The following is a 25,625-nucleotide window of genomic DNA, read 5'->3' as shown; positions in this document are numbered from 1 at the left end:
GTCTCTGCCAAGACTGAGAGCCTTTAAAGATTACTCAGAAACAAGATTTTGCCTTAAATCAGTGGGTTTCAATTTTTTCAGCCTCTGGATCACCAAATGCTTCCCCCACAGTAACACAGGCTTCCAAAAGTGAGTTTGATTCCTCATCACCCATGAAAAGCAGATCACTGATCCCCATGAATCCACGGACCACAAGTTAAAAACACCGCTTTGGCTGAAAACATCAGGCAGAGTTGAAACCAACAGAACCATGCTCATCGCTGACAGAAAGCTCACCTTGTCGTGTTCATCTATAGAGCTCAGAATAACCTGAGCAGCATCTTTGGCGATCTGAAGCTGTGTCTCAGTGACCGAAGCCCCGTGGTCCACGATGACGACGATATGCTTGGACTGAGGTCGGACAGTAGAAACGTAGACGGGCCTGCAGGAGAACAGAACGCAAACCACTGCCGTGAGTCATCATTTCCACAAAGATGTTTACAAGTGAAAATAGCCGAGAACTAAAAACAAGAACAGCCCCACAAAGAAACAATAACGTACAAAAGGAATTTTTGATTTTATAAGAACTTCTACAAGGAAAGACAAGCTGGGAATCCAGACCTAAAGAAACGGCCCTTGCTTTTACTCTTTCTGACCTGAACCCAAGTCAGGTGTCAGATCCTTCTCCCTCTAGCACAGCAGCTGCTTCCAGCTAGAAATAAAAAATTTTGCTGAAGCAGTGGCAGTGTTTGGGACTACTGTTTGCAGCAGGCTTTGGACTGAGCGTGATAAGCACCAATTGTTTAATGATAACTTTTGGGTGCCGGGAACATTACTCACATGGCAAGGTAAGCGCAATGGTGGGTATTTGCTGGTTACATGACAAGTAAAAACCTGTGCAGCTGTGCAGAGTTCTATTAGCATAGGGAGCTTGGTTTATTTTAATAAGAGAAGGCTTCTGGCCAAGAGAAGTTTTTCTCTTGGAGCCCTGGAGGATTTCACACGGGTTGTGCTCCGCATCCCCTCAGGTATGCGCAGCTCTGAGCCGCGTGGCCCAGCTGCCTCAAACCTGGGTGAGGGCTCAGTGCTGCCACGCGTCTGTTTGTGCTAACATTAAAAAACATATTGTCAGTGAAGTGCTGCTCAGATACTGTTCAATATTGCGAGGTATGTGAGAAAGATTTCACGAGCTCTTCCAGCTCTTTCAACCTGGAAGAAATTAGGAGGATCTTCAGCAAGAAGGAAGGGGAAAATTTGACAGGGCCCCTTTCTTCTTTATCCCAGACCCAAAAACTACTTAAGAGTCAAGTGTGAGTTCTGGAACCTAAATGTTGTTATATTAAATTTTGTTATACTAAATTTTGTTATATTAAAGACAGCCACAGCAATCGTATCAACAGATAAAGAGACGCAGGAGGTTTTGGACAAGGCACTGCAATAAACAACTGGCACAAATCTGTTCCTAATTGTGGAACAGCCTGCAGCTCTACCCTGGTATGAATACCTAGAACTTAGAGAGCACGTTTGATCTTCAAAGCACTTACTATTAACTAATTAATCTGTCCAAACTACCCTGCAAGGTAAATCTTAGCAGGAAAATAATATCCCTAGTTTATCCATGGAGAAGCTAAGACCAAGATTAGGTGATATGCATGAAATCACCAATGGTTTTAGTGTCAAAAGTCTGATGGAGACTCAGGTATTCCCAGCTCTCACGTCTTCAGACCGCACCTTTCCAAGGCTATAGGAAACTTAATCAAGCCCAGACGCTTCAAGCTTTGATGATACATAGAAGATAGCACCAGTAAACAGCTGATTGCTCAACTGTCAAGAAACCAAAGCGCTGTTCAGCTTCTGTGCATTCAGCTCTGTGGAAATGTACTTGGATGGGCTAATGCTTCCCCCGCATAGATTGATTAGCTGGTACAATTAGCTAACTTGTGACCTAATGGTGACTAAAGCCACTGCACTTTCTCAGAAGAATCCACCCTTGAGTCTTGATCAATCCCCGTAGTGTTGACAGCAAACGCCGGGGGTAAAATAGCACACTGCAACTGCTTTGCTGTGTGCCTCCAGACGGAACAGGCAAGTTATTACCCTGAATAGCAAAACCATGTCACCATTTGGTCCTTTTTTCCTACAATTTTCTCAGTAGAAACAGAAAGCGTCCACTATTGCTTCCCTGCTACCCACGACGTGCCACTTGAACCTCAGGGGGAGGTTCCAGAAGGGCTCCTGCTGAGGGCTGTTCCCATCTGTTATCCCTCCAGCCCCCTTCCCCAAAGCCATGCACCTGCCTCAGCGGCAGAGTACGTGCTCACTGCTTTGCTAATAGGGGTCAAGTATGAGTCAAATACAAACCAAATTTTGCCTGTGGGCTGACCTTCAATTTACAGGTTACTGCTCTGTACAGCTAATTTGATTTGAGAGATGTGAGGAACCTGTTGGCAACTGTGTTGTACTTTAAAGCTGCTTCTTCTTAAGTGAAATCCAGTACTTTAAAAACAAACCTAAGGAAACCAAGGGACCCCAGCAGAAGTTATTCATGAATGTTGTTGACTTGGAAAAGCAAAACAGTGGAAAAAAGTCAGTACTCGAGGAATGCAATTTTTGTGCTTTGCCCCCTAAACGTAAGGAGTCGAGTCGTACCTGCTGCGGTGTTCGTAGCTGCCTTTGCACCGGAACTTGTGGGCTGGGAAAACGGTGAAAATGCCTTCTTCTGAGCTGAAATACTGCCACTTAATCCCCGGGTTTGACTTCAGATTATCAGCAAGAACTGGAAGTTGGACGGGAAAAATGACAAATGAAGGAGAGTTATGAAGGGAGGTCAAACTGAGAGCTACGTTTAATGAAAGGCCTCTCTCATATGTACTTGGAGAAGAATAACCAGGGGTTATAAACAAGGGGCCCAAGCAGCTCTATTTGAGGATTGCTAGAGCTTCACATCTGATTTGCGAACAGTTGAAGTCTTTTAGAAACCTAACATTAGACTTGATGGATTTTATGTAATGGGATGACTGTTCCTGAACCTCTGAAGCATAACTGCAATGAAGGATGCCAAGGCAGGAGCAAAGAAGGAAGAGATTAAGGCAAAACATGTATGCAAACACACATTTACACATAAACAGTGTCTATATGGAATTTTCACAAAGAAAAAAATGCTAAAAAAAATGAAGTATGTTTTTTACACTGAAGTAACCCCAAAATACGAAACAGGCTTGCAGCTTACAGCCCCGTAAGCCAAGCCACTAACATTACCTATCTGTTTAAAAATGTCTACGTGAACATTTGGCAAAAATAGCTTTATACACAAATGTGGATCAAGGAAAATCTCACCAAACAAACAGCTGAAAGGGTTAAAGAACAGGGAGAATCTTTCTTTGTTCCTCATGCTTTTGTTCGTGAAGGGTAGACAGGTACAACTCCCACTCTCAGGACTGAAGAATTTCTTCAAGTTTCTCATTATCCCTGTGCCATAATTGACAGGGCTGCAGGCTCTCATGTTGCTTGTTAGGAGCAGTAACCCCTTTTCAGGAAAAACACAGCATCTCCTCTTGGGGTTACGCAGCAGCCATCCCATCCAAGTGCTGCCTGGCCGTTGGTGGCTCCATGCTGGTTCCACCAAGCTCACCACGAGCATCACCACCAGCTTCCCATTTTTCAAATCAAAGTGGAGAAAGAACGAAGGTAACAGCTCCTAGCAGCCACACAGCGACTTTCCTACAAATCTCTCAAATTCCTCCATGCCAGCTGCTTATTAATTACTCAGTGTATGGGTAAAAGCTAAGAATAGGTGACATGGCAGGTAGGTGACATGTTTCCAGGTGGCGTAGCCAAGCACGAACCAAATTCAGGATGTAACTGGGGAGTGCAGATTTCAAACCCTCTTGTGGTTTATAGACCACATTCATTTTTCTTAAAACATCCTTACCTTCCCTTTTAAATAATCTTCAAGAAAGCGCTACTTAACACCCACAAAGTCCTTTGAAAGCTGTAGCTCAGCAGCATTAACAAAGCTTTGAGTCGCCTGCTGCAGAGGTGGCACTGGGCTTTCTGCCTCGTGGTGACACGGGGATGTCCCCGCTGCCACCTCCACTGCTCCCCGCAGGCCTGGTGAGGAGATGGGGACAGCGCTCGGCTGTACAGCTCCTCACTTTTTCTTGAACAGTTCACTTCTGGCACTCCCCTTTGGGCTGAGACTGAAAATAGACCAGACAGCTTCATCTCCTGGATCTCATTCATTATCAAATACCCCACTATTTGGGTTGGAAACCACCGCAGGGCACATTTCAAACCCTAAGCAGATGTTCTACAAAACTACGCAGGCAGCCCCAGTGTAAGTTCCCATCCTCAGCAGTTTAGCACCTTCTCGAGTTTCCCAGACTGGCTGTGGCCACGACGGTCTCCCAGCATTCAGCTCAGGGTAATTACCCCATAAAAACCACTATCTCTCCCCCCACACACCACCTTTTGCTACAGTTGTTTGCATTTCCACTGTGCCTACGAGCCCCAAGGAAAGCCGTGGCTGCATCACGTTGGCCTCTGCCCAAAGCAGCAGCTTCGCACGATCTTCACTCCCAAGAAGCTGCTGCCTTAGGAGATGAGATGAGGAAGAGGACCAAGGAAGAAACAGAAGAACGAGGCACCAAATTCCCACAATGATGTCAAAGCTCGTTTCTCTGCCCCTGTGCGCAGGTAACATCAACCTCTTGGGAGCACGAATCATTTTTCTACTTCATTTTCATGCTTTCAAAGAAAGCACCCATGATCTTGCAACCAAAAGTCAAACTCATTTGCAAATGTTTTTTTGTTTCACTCACGTCTCCCTAAATTTTCCTAAGTCCTTGTGTTGGTGTCACACTGGAGACAATGCCAGTTTCTCGGTGCCATTTCTGTTTTGTAAAAAAAAAAAAAAAAAAGCAGGTTTTTGGTCACCGACAAGTAGTTTCTGTGTGGCAGGGACACAAAGCTGTGTGAGATTTTAATACTGCCAAATTGGAAACTTTGAGGAAAAAATTCACCTTTCATTACAAATGAAATAAACCTAAAGCCACACGGAATTTCTAGCTGTTATAGCTAGGCCTACCAGCAATTCCTCTCCCCAGCCCTCTCCCGAGTGCATCCATCCTCTTTTCCTCTCCAAAATCCTGTCTGGAAAGCTGAGATGTGTTTCTGAGCTCATCTAGGGTGCTGCAGCCTCGTCCTCCATGCATGGGAGCGCGATGCTTTGCCACAGCTGTGGGGATCCAGGGAAGTATCTGAGAGCCTTTTATTAAGCTGTAAAGAAACACTTGAGGGGAAAAACCAACAACACCGCACCAGGTCCCCAAAAGCACCCAAACCTTGGAAATATATATATGCAGTTCACAATTAACATCAAAATGTAACTGATTTTAAACAACATCGCCTTTCAGCCTCAACGTGACAAGGTTTTATTTCCTGAAAGACTTTGACCCAGGCTTCCTTCTCCCTCCTGTAAGCGCTGGGAAATCTAGGTGTCTCATTAAGCTAATTGCTCAGACTGCTTTTACTAATCGAGACCAAGCTGGCACCTTCCGAGGGCTCTTCATCGGCTCGTCCTCGCCGGCTGCACGCTGAGCTGCCAAAACCCCAGGCTTAGGGGAGCTGAACCTGCCCTCAGAGGTCAGCAATGCTGAACTTAGCTCATTAGCAACATTATATATTTATAATATAATTGCCATCAGAAAGAGGCTGAATTTCAGTTCTTTGCATGTCTCCCAGAGTCTGAAGACTATTTTCAAACCAGGTACTTGAGCACTCAAAGCCGGGCGAGAACAACGTGCCCATTTTAATTTCGCCAAGAGCATTAAAATAAAGCAGTTTATAATTACAGGCATTTTTTTAAATCGTTGCTGTATTGAAGGTGAACTCCTCATTCCCACAAGGCCATCGTTTGTATTTACTTTCCCATGACAGCATCAGGGCTTAGATGCTCATTTTCCCAATAAAACAATTGGGTTTGAACCCTAACAAATTCCTCGCAGCCTCAGTGCTCCCCCTCTGCTTTTCCTCCTCTGCTCATGCCTCCTTTGACAACTCCAGCAGCTCGACGTTGCCTTCCCTGGACACCACCAATTTCACCACGTCTCGTTGCTTATTTCTTTTTCCCATGACCACAGGAGACAAACTCCCATCAGATAAGCAAAAGCTGAAAAATAGGTTTTGTTTTCCTCTTTAGGTGCCCTCTTGTTTTCCATCTGAAGTCACAACAACGCCCTGCAGATATTGCCTCGTTGCTTGGTCTCTGCCAGGACACACAGCAAATGTTCTCTCTTTTGTTGTTTTTGACCAAATCTCCCCTCCCCTCAACATTTCACTCCCTCAGCTGCTTGCCTGTACTTAATTATCGCCTCATCCCTGCAGCAAAGCCGGGCTTTGGACAGGTTATACAAACAGAAGACCCCAAAAAACCCCTTGTGAGCTGCCTGCCCAGCCTAGACACTGACATTTGTCCGAGTTGGCAGCAGTAGCAGAAACGTGTGCAGGGCATTTCACTGCTACTCGTTTTCCAGGCTTCCATAGGCTTGCTAAGAGCTGTGGTTCCCATTTTAACTCAAACACCAACCTAACTTTTAATTTTCTGTTTAGGATAAAGTTATTTTTGCACGTTCAGTAAGCCACCTACCTCCCTACTGCAACACAAATAATATTTTGTGTTACATGCAATGATTTTACAGCTCTAAAATGAGCATCTCTGCTCCGCAAAGACCCAGCCTCGATATCCCACTGCTGGCAGGAACCTGGAGGTCTAAGCCTCACGCAGAAATCCCAGAGGTGTCTCAGCTTGGAGGCATGGATGGGGACGTGAACGTCCAGCTGGGAGCTGCCTCTGTCCTCGCCACGCACAACGCGGCACCACCTGACCCCAAACGCTGCCGCAGACAGAAGTTGGGAAGAATTAGCATGAGAGCATTTGAAACGATCATTCTCTCTAATTATAAATATCTAACAAAGCAAAAAGGACTTTTAGAGAGAAAGCCCTGTGTGATAGAGTTTATAAAACTTCAAAGGGAATGCGATATGATAACACTTAGCACTTCTAGATACCACTTTACATCTTCAAAGCATAGTCAAATCATTAACTAATTAATCTTCAAAGAAAAGCACAGTCAGTAAAAAAAAAAAAAAGGGGAACTGCTGAACATAATTGCTCATTATAAGAGTTTCTTGCAGTCTTCTTCAGCATTACATTTATTGAGCTGCAGACCTCACAGTTCTCATCAGGCAAAAAAAAAAAAGTTGAGTTTTCAGTGAAACACACACAGACTGCAGCTCTGCTCCAAGAGGAACCTCTCTTAAAAGTCCTCATTATGGAGATGCTTCAGTGATGCTCTGGAACAACAGCAGAGAGTGAATGTGTTTAGTTTACAAGTTAAGATGTCCTCTGACCCACAAGACTTATCCAGGACTTTGAGTCAAGCTGCATTCTGCCTCGTGCATTTTCTCCAGAAAAAAGCCTGCAGCTTGAACCCAATTAAAATTCTGCTGATGGCACGAGGCAGGGCTGAGGCCAGCTCACTCCCTGGGAGCTGTTTGGACTCTGAAGGGCAAAGAAGTAACAAACATCATGGAAAGGAGGGATCCCAGCTTCCGAGCTTTAAAAGGATTTGAGCCATGAGTTGCCACCCCCTCCAAACACCTCCCAACTCCTTTACCTCACCCGAGCTTTCAGCTCAAAATATATGAGCAATGCAAGGAGCACAACCAAGGCACTCCACATTTTAAATGATCAAGACCTTGAGTAAGGCACAGACAAAACCTGTTGGGAAACGTGGTCCCATCCCTGCATGTTCCTGGGGAAAAGCGCTCTGCCAAAGCTGCCTGATTTGAACCAGACATTTGGGCGTTTTGGAGGCTAAGAAAAGGAAAGATTTACTGGGTCCTTGTTTATTCAAAAAGATAAAGAGCAAGCAATCTGATAACATAATGCACAGGCTCTGGGCAGAGTTTTGTCATCTAATAAATAAAGGACTACTCACAGAGTGAGGGCAGATCTCTTAATCTGACTGACTGAAGCCTGCGATTCCACGTGAAGAATAAAGACTCTCTCCTCATCTATTTTGTAGTCGTGGCTAAAGGTAATCCAAATGGAAAACTCCAGCCAAGATAAAAACAGAACCTTTTCAAGGAGAAAAAAACAAAACAAACACCACCACCACCAAATCAACCTGATCTCACAAAATAAAATAGCAAAAAGTGGAATTTAAGGGCTGGGAGAAGAAAATTTTTTCTATGTTTTTTCTTCTTCCTCTTTTCTCCAAGATCGTTTCCCAGCTGGGGCAGTAGGGCTGAGGCACATTTGGTGTTTCCACTCGAGGAACGGGGAAGGGAAGGTTGGAAAGCTCACCTACCGGACCTCCAAACACCTCCAGAAAAGGAGGTGAGGACTAGGGGTGCTTAACTGCTTGCAGCTCTCCTGCAGAGAGCATAACTTGGTGTTTTCACTGGGTTTCACTCAGCATCAGCTGGTGCTTCTCAAAGAAACCTGTTTCGGCCTCATTTTCCAGCACCAGCCCAGTCTTTCTGTTCCATTTCTCTCTCAAGGGCATCTTTTCATTCACAGAAAAGATCCTACCAAAGGCTGTTTGAAAGCTGCTAAGAGGAAAACCAGAGGAGAGTTGCTCACTGTCACCAAGTCCTGCAGTGTTCCCCTGCTCTCACCATCGCTCCAATTCCCTTGTTGTGTGCTGCCCGTGCTGCCAAGGCCATTTCGGGGAGCTTTCGAGACAGAGGCAAGGGCAGAGGAGGCACTCGAGTCTGAGTGGCGAGTCAGGACAGCGAGAACTCGCGCTTGCTTTGTCTTTGTAAAAATTCAAAACAAAAGTAAAATAAAACTCTATCTCAGGTTATTTGTTTTCCATCACTCAAGGAGAAGGGATATTTTTAATGCTTTTTTTTTTTCTACATGGATGTTCTGCAGTATAAAAGTAAAGAATGGCTTTTCTGTTTCAAGGGCCCAGTAAGTGATTCACTCAGTGCTTTGCTTTTACTGCAGTGCCTGAAAATCTGCTTTCAAAAATTATTCTGCTTAATGACAATTGAATGCGATTCTAAACATTACTATACTAATAATTACTACTTTTTATTATTTTTTAATTCCTTTTTTTATAAAAAGAGCCTGGAAGTAAAACAAAATCCAGTAAAACACAGTAAGTGAACAAAGACTGCGTATCTTCAGGATGGGACACACTGCACAAATTATGGTGATGAGACATCAGGAAATTAGCTTGTCTGGCCAGCACCTGTATTCAAGATGCAGCATACAGCTGATAGGATAAAAAGAAACCTATGGGGGCTTAGTTTTGTTAAGACAGTAACTAACCAGAAACAATGTGAAGCTGTAAGAAGAGATACAGTAAGAGAGGCTAGGCATATATATCTATTTACATATAGATAGATACAGATACATAAATCCCATTTTATCCTCTTTTTTTTTGCAAATGCTCCGTGTATGGTAAGGATAGAATGCTGGCTCTGGCACTTAAACAGTAGGGTTAAAAAAAATCAGCATTTTGTTCCAAAAGATGCATGAGAATTAAAATAAAAACATATCTGCAGTCTGCATCACTTGTCAAAAGCAAACAGAAAGCCACCAAGAACTTTATGCTAAATGTAATCCTCAACCAAAACTTACTGTGCTATCTAATTTACAGCACTAAGTCAGCATAAAAAGTTGAACAGCACGATAAAACAGCTGGGCAAAACCTGAACCATGAAAGAAGAACCTGAAAACCACGTATTAGTTTCAGCTGACCGTGTAAAAAAAATGAAAATCAAAAGAAAAAAGCAAACTGTGCCACGCTGCAGAACCAAAAGCTTGGTTTGAAGCATATTTCCAGCTCTTCAAGTGTGTTACGACAACAGGTTGACAGTCAAGATAGAAACACCTTGAGAAGACAAAGAAAGGAATATTTTAGAACATCCTTATATTTTGTAGTTTTTGCACGTCACTGCAAACACAGCCTCACATTAGCTGAGCTCTGCTAAGAAGATCAGAGAAACTTCTTTGCTTGGCCCCATCGTGAGCCGACACTACTGATGCCAAAGCAGACAGGCCTGGGAAGGAAAGTGCCTTGGAAGAAAGAAGAAAAGTGCATAAACCACAACAAAATTATCCATGGTAGGCTAGAATAAAATCTTCATGACATTTTTATAAAGTCCTTAAGACTAAGGGCATACTTTAGGTATCGTCTTTCCATCATGAAATCTCAAATTAAGAGCATTGTGACAGTTTCAAGGAGAACTAGCTTGTTGCTATGGCAATCCGTGCTAATTCTCTATGCCAAGGAAATGTTACAGTCTAGTGGAAAAAACCTACAAGAGGAGGCAAATGCCCAAAGTATACTACTTACCAGAATTTAAATCACGCCCGGGATTGAAGGCTCTGCTGTTGACAGTGGTGGACAGTCTATCGCAGCTGATCGTTCTGGACACGTTGGTGTTAAAGTTGCCATCGAATCTGAAATGACAACAGCAGGATTAGCAGAGCAAGACATTACCTATTAAGCACACGCAGCATTTACAACGGAAATAAATCTTTCTGAAGGTTCAATGAAGAAGAATTATTTGTTTGGATACTCCACCATTACACGTGTTTCTAGGGCCCATGACAAATTGTGAAACCCAAGAGGAGGGGGGATAAACTCATCACAGCTGGATTGCATCTGCTCCCTAACATGATACATTGCATTTTTCCTCTCAGTATTCCCTGAAAGATAGGATCAGGGGAGACTGAGCCCTTTTATCTAGATTTAAAGAGGTTCCAGCTTGGGACGAGGCAAAGCATCCAGGCATGCTATCGGCAGGTGTCTCCTCCTGATGTCACACCAGGTTTTCTCTTGCTGTTAAGATCCTTTCACCAGCACTAATATTTTCTCTGCTGCTTTTAAAAAGCATATATAAACCTAATACCTCATATGAAGATTCCCTCTTTATATCCTTAGGAAAAAAATCTAGAAGTAGATCAACACAAACCCATTTTCTGTAGCAATGTTTGAGGATTTACATTCTGAAGAGCATAACGAATTTGAGTCTGAAGCTTTGTTACATTTCATTAGGTAAAATAATTCCAATGCATCCCTAATGCTAATCCCAGAATCATCTAGGTTGGAAAAGACCTTCAAGATCATCAAGTCAATGCAAAAAGTAACTCAGTGATTTTAATGACAATAAAACCTAATTAAACCAAAGCCTTAACAAAATCAAAATAAGAAGGGTTTTAAAGGTTAAGTAACTATAAACATTTCTGAAGCTTTCAAGGACTTAAAAGCAGTTCTGTATCATTTACATAAGGCCAGCTTTGCTCATTAATAACTTTGTGACCTTGAACTCTTGATGGTGTTTGACTTACAGTCTCATTGTTCATGGACTTCCAAAACTATTTACCTCCTATCGGAGATTTTTCCTACCATCAATTTATTTCTGATAAACCACAACAAACTGCAAGCGAGGCCTGCGGAAAATCACGTTTTGGAAGAGGAGCCTGGCTTGCCTTGCTGGAGTGCTGCCTGATAAGAAGTCTTGGAGAGAATCTGGGCAGAACAGGGGCTTGTTGAATACTGTCAAGACTGAAAGAGCAAATTAGAGGACATACGGCTGTGTCAGAAGATATTAACTTGATTCATACCAGTGGCACATCAATAGCTTACACACACTTACACAGCCCTCACCCAGTGCCATCCCAATGCTTTCTCTTTAGATCAAAGCCCGTGCATATCATACACACACCCTTTCTTTAGTTGTTTATCGTCAACTGCACGTAGATGGTTAACCTGAGGTTACTTTTTTCATGCACGTGCATACACACAGATATAAACAGATGTGCACACACAAACACACATGTGCCATAACACGGCGGAAGCCCAAAATACTGTAACACTGCTGAGGACAACAAGCGCCGCTCTTCTGGTCATTAAGAAATTGGAATTTGAGAATTTGCAACTAGTTCAAGCAGCGAGGTGCCCTGTAAGAACGGGAAGGGATCTTCTTGTTCTGTCCTTGCAGGGCGCGTGCCGTAACGGCTGGGCTTCCCAGGCACACCAGATAATTAGACAACGAGCTCCTAAGCCATCCCACTAAAACAACAATCAACAGAAACAAAAACTGAGCCCGCAGACAGATGGAACTGGTTACCACAAGGAAATATCAAGTTATGACCACAGGAAGGGAGCCTTTTAAAGCAAACTAAATCTCTCCTAATCCACTATCTTCTTGTTCAGCCCGATTCAAAGTCATTTCTTCCTCAAGGAACAAAGCTGAGGCTGCCTGAAGCCAGCCAGATGCAGGATCTGCCCCATCTCCTGGCTGTGGGACCCGCGCGTGCAGGATGCGGCGGAAGCTTTTATGACTTACAAGAGATCTGCAGAGACTAAGGAAAAGAAAAATTTGTTAGCAGGCTTAAGACCACCACTCCTGTACATGACTGGATCCACTGTCAGAAACGTTACGATCACAGAACCAAACAAATGTTCCTGAAATGGGGGCGAGAGCTCACTGCAAGCAGCACGGCTGCTGCACGCAGAGGTCATGAGTTGGCATTTTGGGCATCACTCAGGCCAGCACAGCTCGACTTCAGGTTGGGACAAGTTGTTTGCTTAAAGCAGAGGCTTCACTTGTGAGCAGAGAGTGCAGCACAGCCTTCCCCGTACCAAGAAATTTGCCCCTCAAGTAGAGAAGTCATTTCCTGAGAACTTGGTACTCAGCTCCCGAATAACTTCCTGAACCACAAATAATCCCTCTTATGCAAATGCATAGCTGAACGTCAGACACTGACTTCTTTGGTCTTAACAACAGATTAAATATTATGACTTCTGCAGAGTCACAAAATGTTTTGTTTCACATGGTTACAGCTCACGAGAGCCGCGGCTCAGTTTGCAGAAGCCCTCTAACTGACCTTCAGAACATGCAGAAATCAGCATTACTGATGACAACTCTTTAATTTTTAGGATCTTCACGGCTATGTAGAATTGTCATTGAAAAAAAAAAAGTATTTCCTTAAACTAGCATGCTTTAAAAGGGATTTAATCAATACTAATAAACACTATATACATTTTAAATTAATTGTATTAGTCTTAAAAAGATGAATGAGACTGGCAATGGACAGAGTTAGTTACTGAGGCACCAATGTTTTTTTCAGCTCCTACCAAGCAAGCAAAAGTTGTGTTGATTTTTTGTTGGAGAGGGAATCTCAGGATTCAGACGAGTTGATGAAGGATGGGCTGCCCAAAGAACAATTTTATCTGTGGGCAAAACCAGCTGGGGAAGAGCTAGAGACTGCAAATGACACATCTCAGTGCTAAAGAAATATTTCCAAGGAATACTGGGGAACGAACTCTGAGGGAAGGCTAATGACTTTTCAGGATGTTAGCTAATTGCCCCAGTGCTCCCATCAAAACCTATTAGCAATGGCAACAGGCTACCTCATTAGCAACTAACATCATCCGTGTCTCAGAACACCAGCAATAAACGCTGGGGGTTAACTCAGAATCATCTGGAGTCTTCCTCTGCTCCTCATTTTATTTCATGGCAAAAATCCCCTCTCACACTCACTGGAAACAACACGTGCACCCTGCCGTACAGTTCTTACACCGCTCAAACTACCAGCTTGAAGTTACCAGAGCGAGAAGTTGCATTTATCTGGATTTATAATGTGTGAAAGATCAACACAGGCAAGGTCCTCAGCTCTTCTCAGGGAGTCCTGTGTTGCCATCGGGAAAATGAAGGAAGAGATATTAAATAATCAGCAGCAGAGCTGGGGAGGGAAAGGGAAAAGTTACTGCAGCCTGGGTCAGCCCTCCTTTCTCTTGCCACAGCACACACAGAACAGAAGGACCAAGGCAGCGTGCGGCAAGCTGACCGTCGGGCTTTTGTGAGCATTGATCAGGCTGGAGAATTTTGGGTGTGCTTCTTCTGGACACCATTATGTTGTTTCAATTAAGGACACGCTATTAAACAAGCTGCTGATCCTCGCCATTAAAACAGCAATTAAACCAAAGTCTCAAAGCCGCAACGTGGTGGTTGCAGTGAACTCGAGGAGTTTCCTTGGCTGTACCTGCTGCCCTTACCTCCCCTGCGATGTATGCATGCGATGCACGTTGTCAGCAGGAGCCGTGCAAATCTTCACATCATTTAGTTTGGAAGAAGTTATTAAAAATCAGTACCGGAGGATTTGCAGACAAGTATCGATCTCCACCCTTTCTCTGTACAAAAGAGACTGAATTTTAACTGATTTCTCCTTTAATTTTAACAGTATTTCTCACTTCTGCCAGCAGAAAAGATGACAGAGTGGACAGAGTGAGTACCAGCTGTCTGACGGAGACCTCGGTTGGAATTTGGCCCCAAAATTTCCAACACCACGGCCAAAACTTCGGGATGTCTTCCAAAATTCTTACCAGAAGGAAAAAGCAAAAACACTACCACAACTCTCCAGTCAGATGTAATTAGTTTTTGTATAAACTTAAACAAGAGCCAAAAAAAAAAGAAGCCCTCCCCACTGGCTGAAATTCAGATTCAAGAAAAGCCCAGCTCCCCCCATCCCCCTTTCCCTGCCTGTCTCTAAAAATCCCTTCCTTCTGGATTCACTTTAATGAACAACTGATCGAAACTGCATCCCGAGGGAGCAAACAGAGCCGCGACTCCCACTTTGATCTCTTCCCCATGGAGAAACGCGCTCCCTGCCTGGCTTGCAAGATGTTCACTTGATTGACGTTTGCTCTGATGTGCAAACTGCTTTGAACTTCAGACATTTAATTCCCATCAGGCTGCACTCATTTTTATTCTCCTTCAACAGGATTTACAAGCAGGAGATCAGCAAATGCAGAAGATAAAATAAATTTGCAGAAGCTTTGAATCTTACATCAAAACAGCGCTCAAGTGAGCTCCAATTGGATTTTGCTCAGCCTGAATTTGCAGCGTAAATCAGCCTCTTTTGTACAGTTGCAGTTTAGGGGAAAAAATGGAGGAGCTGTGCACAAAAATGGCATTTGAGCAGCCACCGTGGGGTCCACGTTGTTTTGAGACTCATTTTGTTCTGTCCCGGTCCATTTATATGAATTTCAGGATGATTTCAGGATGCAAATGAAATTAGGTAAGTTCACTGAAAATTCAGCATTTCCTCCGAAATTCTCTGCTAGATGCATTTTCCTGAGAGTAAGACAAGATCTTCACTCATATTTCACATGCTTACGTACTTCGGTAGAGCAGGAACCATCTATTTAAACTAAATGCTGGAAAAACAAAATTTTAATGAATAAACTCAAGAAAAAGCTACTGAGGATTCAGTTCACCACTTTCTTATGGCATATAAGTTGTTCTAATTACTTCAACTCCTGCTTGAGAAAGTCAATGTGTATTTACTTGTATAGAGAGAGAAGTTTGTCCTCGAGAGGGATTTCCTACCTACCTGCTGCAGCTCCTGAACAAAACCAGGCAGTGCCAGGAGTGGCACTGTGCAGGCTCCCTGCATCTTCTGGAAAGCCACATGCATTGCTGCAGCCTGATACTCTGCAGGAACAGCAAACACGGCTTCAATTTCATCGAGAGCGGCCCACCCACTTCTCCTTTGGAAGTGCAGCTCTTAAGATACTGCAGCGACTGAATGGATGCCCGTTATCTCCCACTTGACTGCTCCGAGAGCAAAGATAAACACCGAAAGAGCTGCGATAAAACCCGAGCGCGTTAGCAAATATTTAACCATCTGTTTAAAAAGGAAAAAGGCAGACCACTTCTGAGGGCGCTATCGCGGCCCGGGAGTAAATGATTTTCCAAAATAGGTTTGTAAACTCACTTCTTCAAACAGCTCGATGAGCGCGGGGAAGGCAGCGCTGCCCGGCGGTGTTTCACCACCAAATATTTCTCCGTTCTGCTCCTTTCACGACTTTAGATAAAGGCATTCCTGAAGCACTCGTGACGTTGTTAAACAAAGAACCAAAATAGATTTCCAGCTGCCCCAAACCACGTACTTTAGCAGGAAAAGCACCAGATGTGCAGCCATGCACATCTTCAGGTCCCCGTGACGCTTTTCCACGAGCGCCAGCCTTGAGACCTGTGTCGAGGTGCAGAGAAGGGCGAGGGGGACGCCCCACCTGCACACATGAGGACAAAAACTGAAGAGCACAGCACAGCACGATGGGCTGTTACCCGTGTCCTTATTTAGGTGCACTTTTGACAAGCCCTCCATGGGTTCCCACCAAAGGGCAGGGCAGCAGCAGGTGCTCAGGAGAGCCCACCAGCAGCTGCTGGGACTGCTACCTGCTGCAGTCCCACCTCCCCCCATCCACACCAGTTCCCAGACTTCCCAACAACCCATCGAGGGCTTTCTCGGGACAGGGAGATCCCTGATGAACAGGAGACACGGAGGCATTATCGTCTTCAGCAGGAAGATGCTTTAACTACAACACTGCCGTGTAAATGACCACCCAATTCAATCCTGAAAGGGAATGTCTGCAGACTGCCTGAAATCTGTTTTCAGGGCTCCTTCAGCAGCCTTTATGAACAAGGAAACACGAAGCCCTGTGTTTCCAGCAGGGATTTCTTCAAGGGTTAGAAGACGCCCATCACCTGACATCCTTTTTCCTTATCTCCCATGGGTTTACCTACTCACTGCGCTAGGAGCCTGGAGCACTTTACCCATCCCAACCCTGCCTGGCTGGGGTGCTGCCTCGTCACAACTGCTGCAGGTGCCCCCTCCATGGGGCACGAGGCCCTGGGGAAGGGATCCGAGCTCCAGGCTCTGTCCTCCCCGCACGAGGGGACATTTGCCCCGTCTGCTGCCACGCTCCAAGTGCCTCTGTCTGGTTGCTGCTTCTTCTGTTGTCCCTCCTGCTGTTGCCGTCCTCTTCTTTCCATTCCCAGTCCTTGAGCAGAACTGGAACCAGCACCAGCTGGACGGGAAGCAACACACAGCAAAACACTGCAGAAAAACCCACACAGCCCCCGCTCTGCTCCCTAACTGCAACCACGAAGCGCATTCACTGGGGCTCCTCGCTGCGGGAGCCACCACCACACAATGGCAATAAAACAAATATTGTTTTCCTTGTCATACCTTCCTACGCCGCTAAACAAGCAGTCTCCAGGCCAAGTGCATTTTCTGTTCCAGTTGGTGCTTTGCTGGTCCCATTTGGTGTCGTTTATGTCTGGGCGCTGGGTGCGGCGCTCCCCCAGCTTATCTCGTGTCACACAAACTGTCTCCTAAAGCCACCGCGCAGATTTTCAGGATGAATACAAGCAAACACAAGGCCACACATGGATAACGCGGTCGATAATAACAAGTCTAAGCTAAATAAAGATGCCAAGCCATTACAAAAAGCTCAAGAGTACAACAATAAACCTCTCTCTATGTATTTCACCATCACCAACTGATACAGGCTTTAACAGGCCAACAACATCACACAGCAATAAAACTTTAAAACAAATGAAGATACTTGGAGGAAAAACGTGGAGAAAACCACTTTAAGTTATACTGCTCTGATAGCTTCGGGTACGGCTTTCCAGCAGAACCATTACCAGTTACGCCCGCTTTTAATGGGCAGGGGCATGCAACCAAACAATGTGAAGGATATTTGAGGAGCTTTTGCACTTCAGTGAAAATCTCAGGTTTTTCTTTTTCTGACCAAGGAGAAAGAAACAAGATACGGGAGTTTTTAGGGAGCTCACCTCCCTTCATGGAAGTTACATCCTGGATGCCCAAACTTGTTGCGTTCCCAAAGCAGTTCCAGTGAGGTCCATAGCAGTGTAAAGGAATAACGCAGGAATCAGCTGCCAACGTGAAATGCCCTCAAACCAAGGGGTGTCAGAGTGTATTTAGAGGCTGAACACGGGACAGAAAGCCTCAAAGATCCCGGCACAGGCCCTTAGATCTACCTCAGAAACCCAGGCTGCAGGTAACGTACTGCTGACACTGTGCTTGCACCAAATTTTTACTCAAGTGAGGAAGGCTGCTTGCAAACAGCGCTCTGACCAAGAAAAGGAATACACGGGGTTCAGCAGAGGTAACAAAAAGCTTCTTCTAAGCTTCAAGGATAAGCTGTCACTGGCAAAACCGTACCCAGCTTCACTTCTCAAAGCACTGACCTCCTCGTAGCTGGACCAAGTTAGCCCAAACATCAAAGGCAGAATTGAGGTCAATCAGTACCTCTCAAAATCCCAGCACAGCGTCCCAGTGGGAGATCCTCAGGTCTGAAGTTTAAAAAAAAATCACTCCTAACTCCATGTTCAACTACTTGTATGTGTCCCTGCTCTCAAAAAATCTAACCGTTAATTTAAGTTTCTTAACTTTTAGTATTTTCTGTTAAAAATGTCAGTATAAAGCTATTTTGACAAGAAATAAAAAATAAATAAAAAAAACTATTGCTGATTTCAGAAGTCTCCCTGCAAAGACACTCACCCTGCTCACTGATTTCCCCTTTTTAATGAAGTTTAGAGGTGTCTAAGAGGACAATGGTGACTCTGTCCAGGAAATTATCTATTTATTTTGATGGAAAGCTTCTGCTTAAAAAGAAGCTTCTCTCATTGCTATTAGAAATTAATCTCTGGTCTGGAGAGTCAGGGCAGGGGAACAGGGCCAGGCCACCTCTGGGAACCACCTCCTGCCCCCGGGAACGTTTCCACCCACCCCTTAGCATCCTTGTGTCAAACACCAGACCCAATAATGCCACCTGAATATCAACAGCACCTTTTGTTCCAGACAACTCTAACCAGAACAGCCTAACCACAAAACAAAGAAAAACGAAAGGAAGAGCAACAGCCAGGCGAGGCAGGAGGGAGAGAAACAACAACTGAGGAGATGGCAATCGGCCAGCTCACAAAGCGTGATGCTAACAACTTGGAAGCTCAGTTTCACCAGAAAAAAACGTGTTTTTACATTCTTTTCCTGTACGACTTACAACTTCCTAAAGATGGCAGTGGATATATTTCCATTGGTCTGCTACGCTGCAGCTCTTCCACCAGAACTACCTGCCTGGCTCTTGCTGAAGCAGTCCTGAAGATCCTGCAGGCTGACAGACTGACCTGGTGGCCACTTAAACAGATTTACTCTGATCAAGCCAAATAACTAAATAATGGAAATCACATTATAAAGCCCAGATGAGGAGCTCTGCAAATAGAAAATTCATGTCTCTGCTTTGCCAGCTGTGACCTCCAGTTCATTTTTTAAGCTGCTTTCTGTGAAGGCTCCTTACGCAGGTCCACCATCGGGAAGGACATCCCTGAAGGACATCCCATCATTCCAACCTGAGTCGTTTTGGAGGACAATCAGAAATTCATGGAAGTTCCCAGACTAAGAGCAGAGCTCTCTCTCTTTTTTTTTTTTTTTTTATTAAAAATTATGCCATCTTGACAGGGGAGGTTATAAGTTTCCTCATTCCTCCTCTTCACCCCTCGCTTGAAGGTGTTACTGCTGATGGTTGCCTCCTGCATGGAGGTACCCGGCACCTGAAAAGTTTTCATCCTCATCTAATTCTTGACCTTCCCACTAACACAGCCGAAAGCCTGGCCATTTAGCACCAGATAGGCTAGCATTTTATGCAGCCTCTCTGTCCAGCAGGAACTGCGCTGAGACCGTGAGATTTACCCCATAGCCACAACCAAACAGCAAGGTACTGCTTTCTTCAGAGCCACCTGAGGCTTAACCCTACCCAGGTTTCTTCTTTTCATGCCACACAAAACAATTAAAACCCCCCAAAAAGCAGCCTCTCTCTTCATACAGAGATTCGTAACACACATTTGAATGCAGTAAGTACTTTAAAACCTTACATAAATAAAGGATAATGTAATTCAGAAAAGATTAAAGAATGATGTCATTAAGAGCTGTCTTATAAAGTTACAGAAAATACTTTTAGTATTTATTACCCAAATTACCTTCCTCTCTTAAACGTTTTTAAATCAGAAATGAGATCTAAACAATGAAAATATACTCTGCATTCAAAGTTTACAGTGTATAATAAATGATGAGAAAGTTACTCTTGTTCTTTTCTAGCACATATGGAAGTGAAGTGTTTAAAACATTGATTGTTTAAAAGAAACAATTACAATGTTACTGGAAAAATCAGACACTCCATCACACCTTCCTACAACCACGAAATGCAAAGATGTTTCTGTAAACACACAACATAATACACGTTGATTAAAGACAACCAACTGCCTGGATTTGAGCTATTCAAAGGTCTTTTAAAAACAAACTGAAAATGCACAAACTCGGTTTTCAAGCTGTGTTCTCGGTTTCTGTAAATCTGTGTATCAAGCAGCAGCAAGTCAACTTGATTAAGCTGCACCGCAATACTTCCAGCATGTGATGCACTGACCAGCTCGTGATTTTGGTTACTGCACTTCAAAGGGGGAAAAAAAGAAAGTCCCATGACCAGCTGCAGAAGAGTTATTCAGCCTAAGTAGTGTCTCAGAGCAAAACAGGTATCTTGGATGCAGACAGGCTCATTTTGTAGGAAAGTTTGTTCAACCCTTAATTGCATGAAATAAACTTTTTTGTGTGTGTGTGTGTTTTATTTTACAATCTATCATAGCAGAGCCCAGTCCTTGTTTAGAGCTCCTCGTTAAACGTGTATACTAGAAACACAAGAGCACAGGAGGACAGGATGAGGAGCACCGTTGGAGTATCTCTTTCCCCATTTTCTCACCGTTAACAAGGATAACAGAAAATACATGCTATTTTGCAAAAGAAAGAGTTTTATCTTTCTTCATATAATATATGGCAACCGAAGTAATTCCAGAAATCAGTACTTACTCCATCATAGATGGTGGAATAGTGCAGCAGTCCTGGATTGCAGTCAAGGGCGACGTGAGGTGAGCGGTGTACGACGCTTCCACTACTTGCTTGTTTCGGTTCACGACATCCAAGTAACGGTTAAACTTCTCACGGATTTTTTTTGCCAACTGAAAAAAAATAATAACAAGCAAGATGAAAATTCTGTCAGTTTCTTTGCAATACTATGATCCTTGTTAAGAAAATTGAACAGAAAGCAAAAACCACGTAAGTTAAAGCTAACAGTTGTCTGCCTTGCTCACTGTACTCCCTGTTTTGGAGGCTCATGGTACGATAAGTCAAGTAATTAATAATACCGGCCACAGAAAGCAGTATATATAATAAAATAATTTTACCATCAAGTACTTGAACACTGTTCTGCATGCACGAGGAGTGAAATTTCCATTTTATCAAACCTTCCTTTCACCGAACTGGCGCCCTGATAGGGCTCTACCCATGCTACTGTGCTCAGCACCGAAGCTCCAACACGATGCTCTTGCAAGGTCTGACGAGGATACGATGGGGACTAAAATAGATTGACGTGTGGTCTCAGACTCCTAAGCAAAGTCCAAATAATACCCCTAATGTTACCCCCTGTGAAAATGTAGATAAATATCATACAGACAACAATACATCCGTCAGAGCACTGGATATATTTAGGAGAGCAAGCTCTGGACCTGGACAACTCCAAATACTGTCATGGACATTTTCTCTTGATCAACAGTCTCCTCAGGCAGGTCGATCGGTGCAGAAGTATCTCACAATTCCTTTCACGTACTTCTCTTCACTGTGGTTTGGGCAAAATAAACCCTCCCAGTTCTTGCTCCTGTCTTTGCCTCTCCTGTTGCTTTCCTGGGGGTGCCCCAGGGACGGAGCCGAGCCTCTCCCTGCTCTCCCCGTGCCCTGTGACTCCGAACCAAGGCTGAGAGGCGAGGGGTGCTGCAGGGGCACGGGGCAGGACTCCTGCAGCTGCCCTGCTGGGGTAGGTGCTTGCTCGTGCATCATGCGAGGCACTTCACGGCGGGCTAACCTAATGACTTGCAGAGGAAAATTGGAAGGGAAAATTTGTGGCTGTAGCTTGAGCGGACGTGACAGCAAACGCAGCCCCCAGGGAGCATCGGGCTGGACGAGGAATGTTTATTAGGGGTTTTGCTCCGTCTTTCATTCAAAGTTAGGAATAAATAAAATAGCTTGGGCATACAGAAAACTTGGGCTGGCACATTTGGCATGCTTCTCACACCTACACAGGGATCCCCCAAAACGAAAGAGAACACTCTGTGGGCAGCATGCTGCGGTGCTGAATACTCGGAAATGTTTCATTCTGCATTTCTGCAAACTTTCAGGGCTGGGGTTTGTTCGTGAGTGCATGACTCCCACGTGTCCTGCACGCCCCAACTGTGCGGGGCTGACCGAGCAGTGCCGCAACATTTGTGTGCCCAGACCCCCTGGCTGACCAGCATCTCCCCTGCCTGTTATTAGCAGGACACTTCACCACGATTTACTTTGCTCCCATCACACGCTGTAACTCGGTGGCAGGTCTCTGGGGAGCACAGGTTTGGCAGAACCTTGCCTGGATGAGCTGCAGCATCACACCTCAATTACCTTCCTGCAGTGATGCCAAGGCACCAGAGGACTACCAACGGTCTCCTCCACGCGAGGCATCCAATGCTGTTAAATCGCTCCCAGTTGTCAGATAAGCTGCTGGGTGGTTCCTTCTCTTCTCTATTTTCAGGTAAACTCTCTCTTTGTCCGACTATGAGCACAAACTTGGGAAGCGGCGTCTTCAGCAGTGCCCCAAAATCCACAAGGCACATTTCCTACACTGAAGCATTTACATTTCTTGGTCACCAAGCTCCCCTCTCAATTTGGTCAAACAAAATATCTGGGCTTAAGCACGACTTAGTCCAGATACTTGGATCTATACACTTCTTTCCTGATTTCCCTGTTTGAAAGCTCTTTCCCCATTTAGAGTTTGCTGAAACAGGAGCCGCGTGGCCTTCGTTAGCAGTAGCAAAACTAATGGGGAACATCAGAGCACAAGGAGGCCCGCCTGGAATCGCTGCCTCTCGCTGATAAACGCCTGCTGCACGAGGCCAGGTTTAGCCATTGACGAGTTTTCACCTTGCAGGTTGCGCGATGAAAGCTCCCCACGCCCTTTGAATTCACCCTGCCGGGCAGAGTCTGAGGATCTGAGCAATCTGGTGGCGGCAGAGCCCGCACCTCAGGAGCTGATAAAAAGCAACTGCTCAGTGCCTAAGCTGCATCTCCCACTTAAGGGCTGCTGAACGGCTCGAAGTCATTGCGTTACCTGCATTAAATGGGCTCCAACGCTTCCGTCGAATGTGTTTCATCAGCAAGGAAACCAAATCCCTCCCGTGCTACCCAACCAACCACCCTGCCCCTGGCATGGGCACGCAGGAAGGGCTGAGTTTGGCCCATCTACACACCCCAGAAAACACCAGCCCCTGATAATAAGAGGATTTGCCCCCAACAACCCAAACAGATGAAAACCAGCTGGCTCAAAGCACGCCACTAACGGCGAGATGACCCAAAAGCAGTTTTTTCATTGAAAATTCATCACCGTGCACAAATCACGTTAAGACTCTAAGGACAACGCACCCATCAGCTGAAAAATGTCTTTAAAAATGGTCCAAAGTCATCAAATCGAGATGTGTAATCCGCATGAAGCCTAACAAAGCTAACTTGATTTTTCTTCCATAGTTGGGCTTCACTGGAGCACAAAACATCCTAAAACCCAGGACAGTGCAGAGTCATTCCAGTTCTGGGCGATTAAACCAGCAGCAAACACTAACACACATTTCCCAGCTCCTCACCTCGGCGCTGCGTGCCCATGCATGCACACACACATCATTAGCTCGGGAACATTATTCAGCTTGCAAAGGGGTGCACTCGGCTGTTAGCGCCTGTCAGGAGGAAAGCTGCAGCCTTAAATCAGCTTCTTACTTTTCTAAATTAAAAAAAAAAAAAAGAAAATAAAGAAGGAAAAAAAATAATCTTTCATCCAGAGATCGCTCGCTGCTTTCCCAGCCCACGCCCTGCCTCTTTCAAGCTGCCCAGAGCTGCACGCTGAAGGATGTAAGAGCCGTGCCACGTTTGTGGCCAAAACTCAAAAGGTACAGAAAGAAAGAAAGGACAAATGACAGAGGGACAGAGCTCTGAAACATGAAAACATCCTAACAGGTTTATTTCAAATATTTTAGAAGGCAAAAATGGAAAACTGCACCCTCAATCAAGCACATAAAAGGGATGGAAGCTCACATGCCAGAGCTACCCACGGGCGCGGACCGGCTGGGACAGACATTTCCTGCTCCTGTAGAAGGGCTCAAACCCTCCCGTTTTAATGCAGGCTAAAATAAACTCCAATACCTTGAGATTGACATAAAATGCTATTAGCCTCGGGTCAATTCTCAAAGCGCTCTTCGTTGTAAAAACAGAAAAAAACCACCCTTGCTCAGCATTCATTGCTTTTTTATTTTTATTTTTAAATTTCCAAGCTGGATTTTTACCTTTTCTCCCTAATTTTAAGAAAGTGGCTACCAAGAAACGAAGTGCTGGCTGCAAACAATGCGGCCATTAGCTCTATTTCTTCCCCCTTTTTGGCAGCTGGCGTGCAGCCAGCGCCTTTCAGATTGCAGACAGGTTGGACGGTAACACCTGTTCCTATTACAGCAGCACCCATGGGTAATGCACTTCAATTGTCACCATCTCCACTGACAACCTTTCATCACAACATCAGTGAGCTTCCCTAATTTTCCCAGAGACATTTTGCTCATTTGCATCGCTCCCTGGAGCTTTGTTAAAGCCTCGCTCCCCTCAAAGCTCGGCTGCTCTGAAGTCTCCCTTTTTCAGGGGGCACGGAGGGAAAGCAGAGCTCCGAGGTTAGGTTTTAGTTCTGGCTGCATCTCAAAAGCCAAGGGATTTTTCATGTTATCGAGGCTGTGTATAAAATATGTAGCAAGGAGGCTGACAGGCACGGATGCCCTAACGGACTTAGGGGGGATTTAGTGCCGCCGGGCTCCTCGGGAAGCGCTGCTCACACGCTAACGAGTTGAGGCAGTGGGGTTGTTTTTAAGCCCCGTTTATGAACCAGCAGAATCTGGAACAAAAAACATCCACCACGCACCACAACATCACGGTACTATGGATCCACAGAGCCCTGTTCTAAGAGGTTTTTCCCATACTTATTCCCAAGCTGCTGGGCTCCTGAAGAAGCTGCTGCTGCTGCACGGACTCCAAACAGGGTCTTGTCTCCAGAAAGGGACCTCACAACCACCGCCAGGTTGTTCGGACACCTTTCTATTAACTTCAAATCACTCCTCCTGCTCTGATGATAATGAAGATATATTCTAGAGGAGAGGATATATTCATCAGGAGGCAGGAAACTACTTTCCAACACACATTTCTTCAAAGGGAACAGCACTTGTTTGGGGCACTCCATCCTCCAGGAATTTTAGCAAGGTTTCCCAAGATACACCGAAGGAAAGAGATTTCAAATGTGGTCCACAACAAGAGCTAGAGAAAGGGCCACAACTCCCATAAGTTATTCTGGAAAAATGTTAAACGCCGTACATAGCGCCTTTAATCACAAGCCTCATAATCAACCAATGTAAAATTCAACATCTTGTGACCATATCGTGGCTCCCAGCCAGGGAGATGTCATGCTTAACAGTAAAATCTTGATTTTTCACCGCGCTCGTTTCCTTTGGAAATTTGAGCCGTGTCTGCCAACAAGGGCCGTGTCCTGAGCGACACGAGACAAGTCACGTGCTAAAACATCAGGAGGCTGCAGAGGCTGTCCTTTAATTGTCACTCGGGTCATTAACAGGCAGTGCTGCCATGTTTCCCCCACCCT

The 25,625-nt window shown here is 44.9% G+C and overlaps 1 protein-coding gene across 6 annotated transcripts in view; it reads right to left on the bottom strand.

Annotated features, from left to right (window-relative positions):
• Positions 1 to 25,625, bottom strand: part of CACHD1 (cache domain containing 1) — a 99,582-nt gene that overhangs the window by 37,256 nt on the left and 36,701 nt on the right. For all 6 annotated transcript variants that reach the window (XM_072041808.1, XM_072041809.1, XM_072041810.1 and 3 more), the window contains exons 3-6: positions 20,735 to 20,883; positions 10,353 to 10,459; positions 2,629 to 2,755; positions 277 to 421 (exon numbers count right to left, since the gene is read on the bottom strand). In XM_072041808.1, coding sequence (XP_071897909.1) covers positions 277 to 421; positions 2,629 to 2,755; positions 10,353 to 10,459; positions 20,735 to 20,883 — 528 coding nt within the window. The remainder of the gene's footprint in view (positions 1 to 276; positions 422 to 2,628; positions 2,756 to 10,352; positions 10,460 to 20,734; positions 20,884 to 25,625) is intronic.

The sequence above is a fragment of the Anas platyrhynchos genome, chromosome 8 (genome assembly GCF_047663525.1).
Source record: "Anas platyrhynchos isolate ZD024472 breed Pekin duck chromosome 8, IASCAAS_PekinDuck_T2T, whole genome shotgun sequence".
Taxonomy (NCBI): Eukaryota; Metazoa; Chordata; class Aves; order Anseriformes; family Anatidae; genus Anas; species Anas platyrhynchos.
The sequence above is the reverse complement of the archived record's forward strand: the minus strand, read 5'-3'. Positions and strand labels throughout refer to the sequence as shown.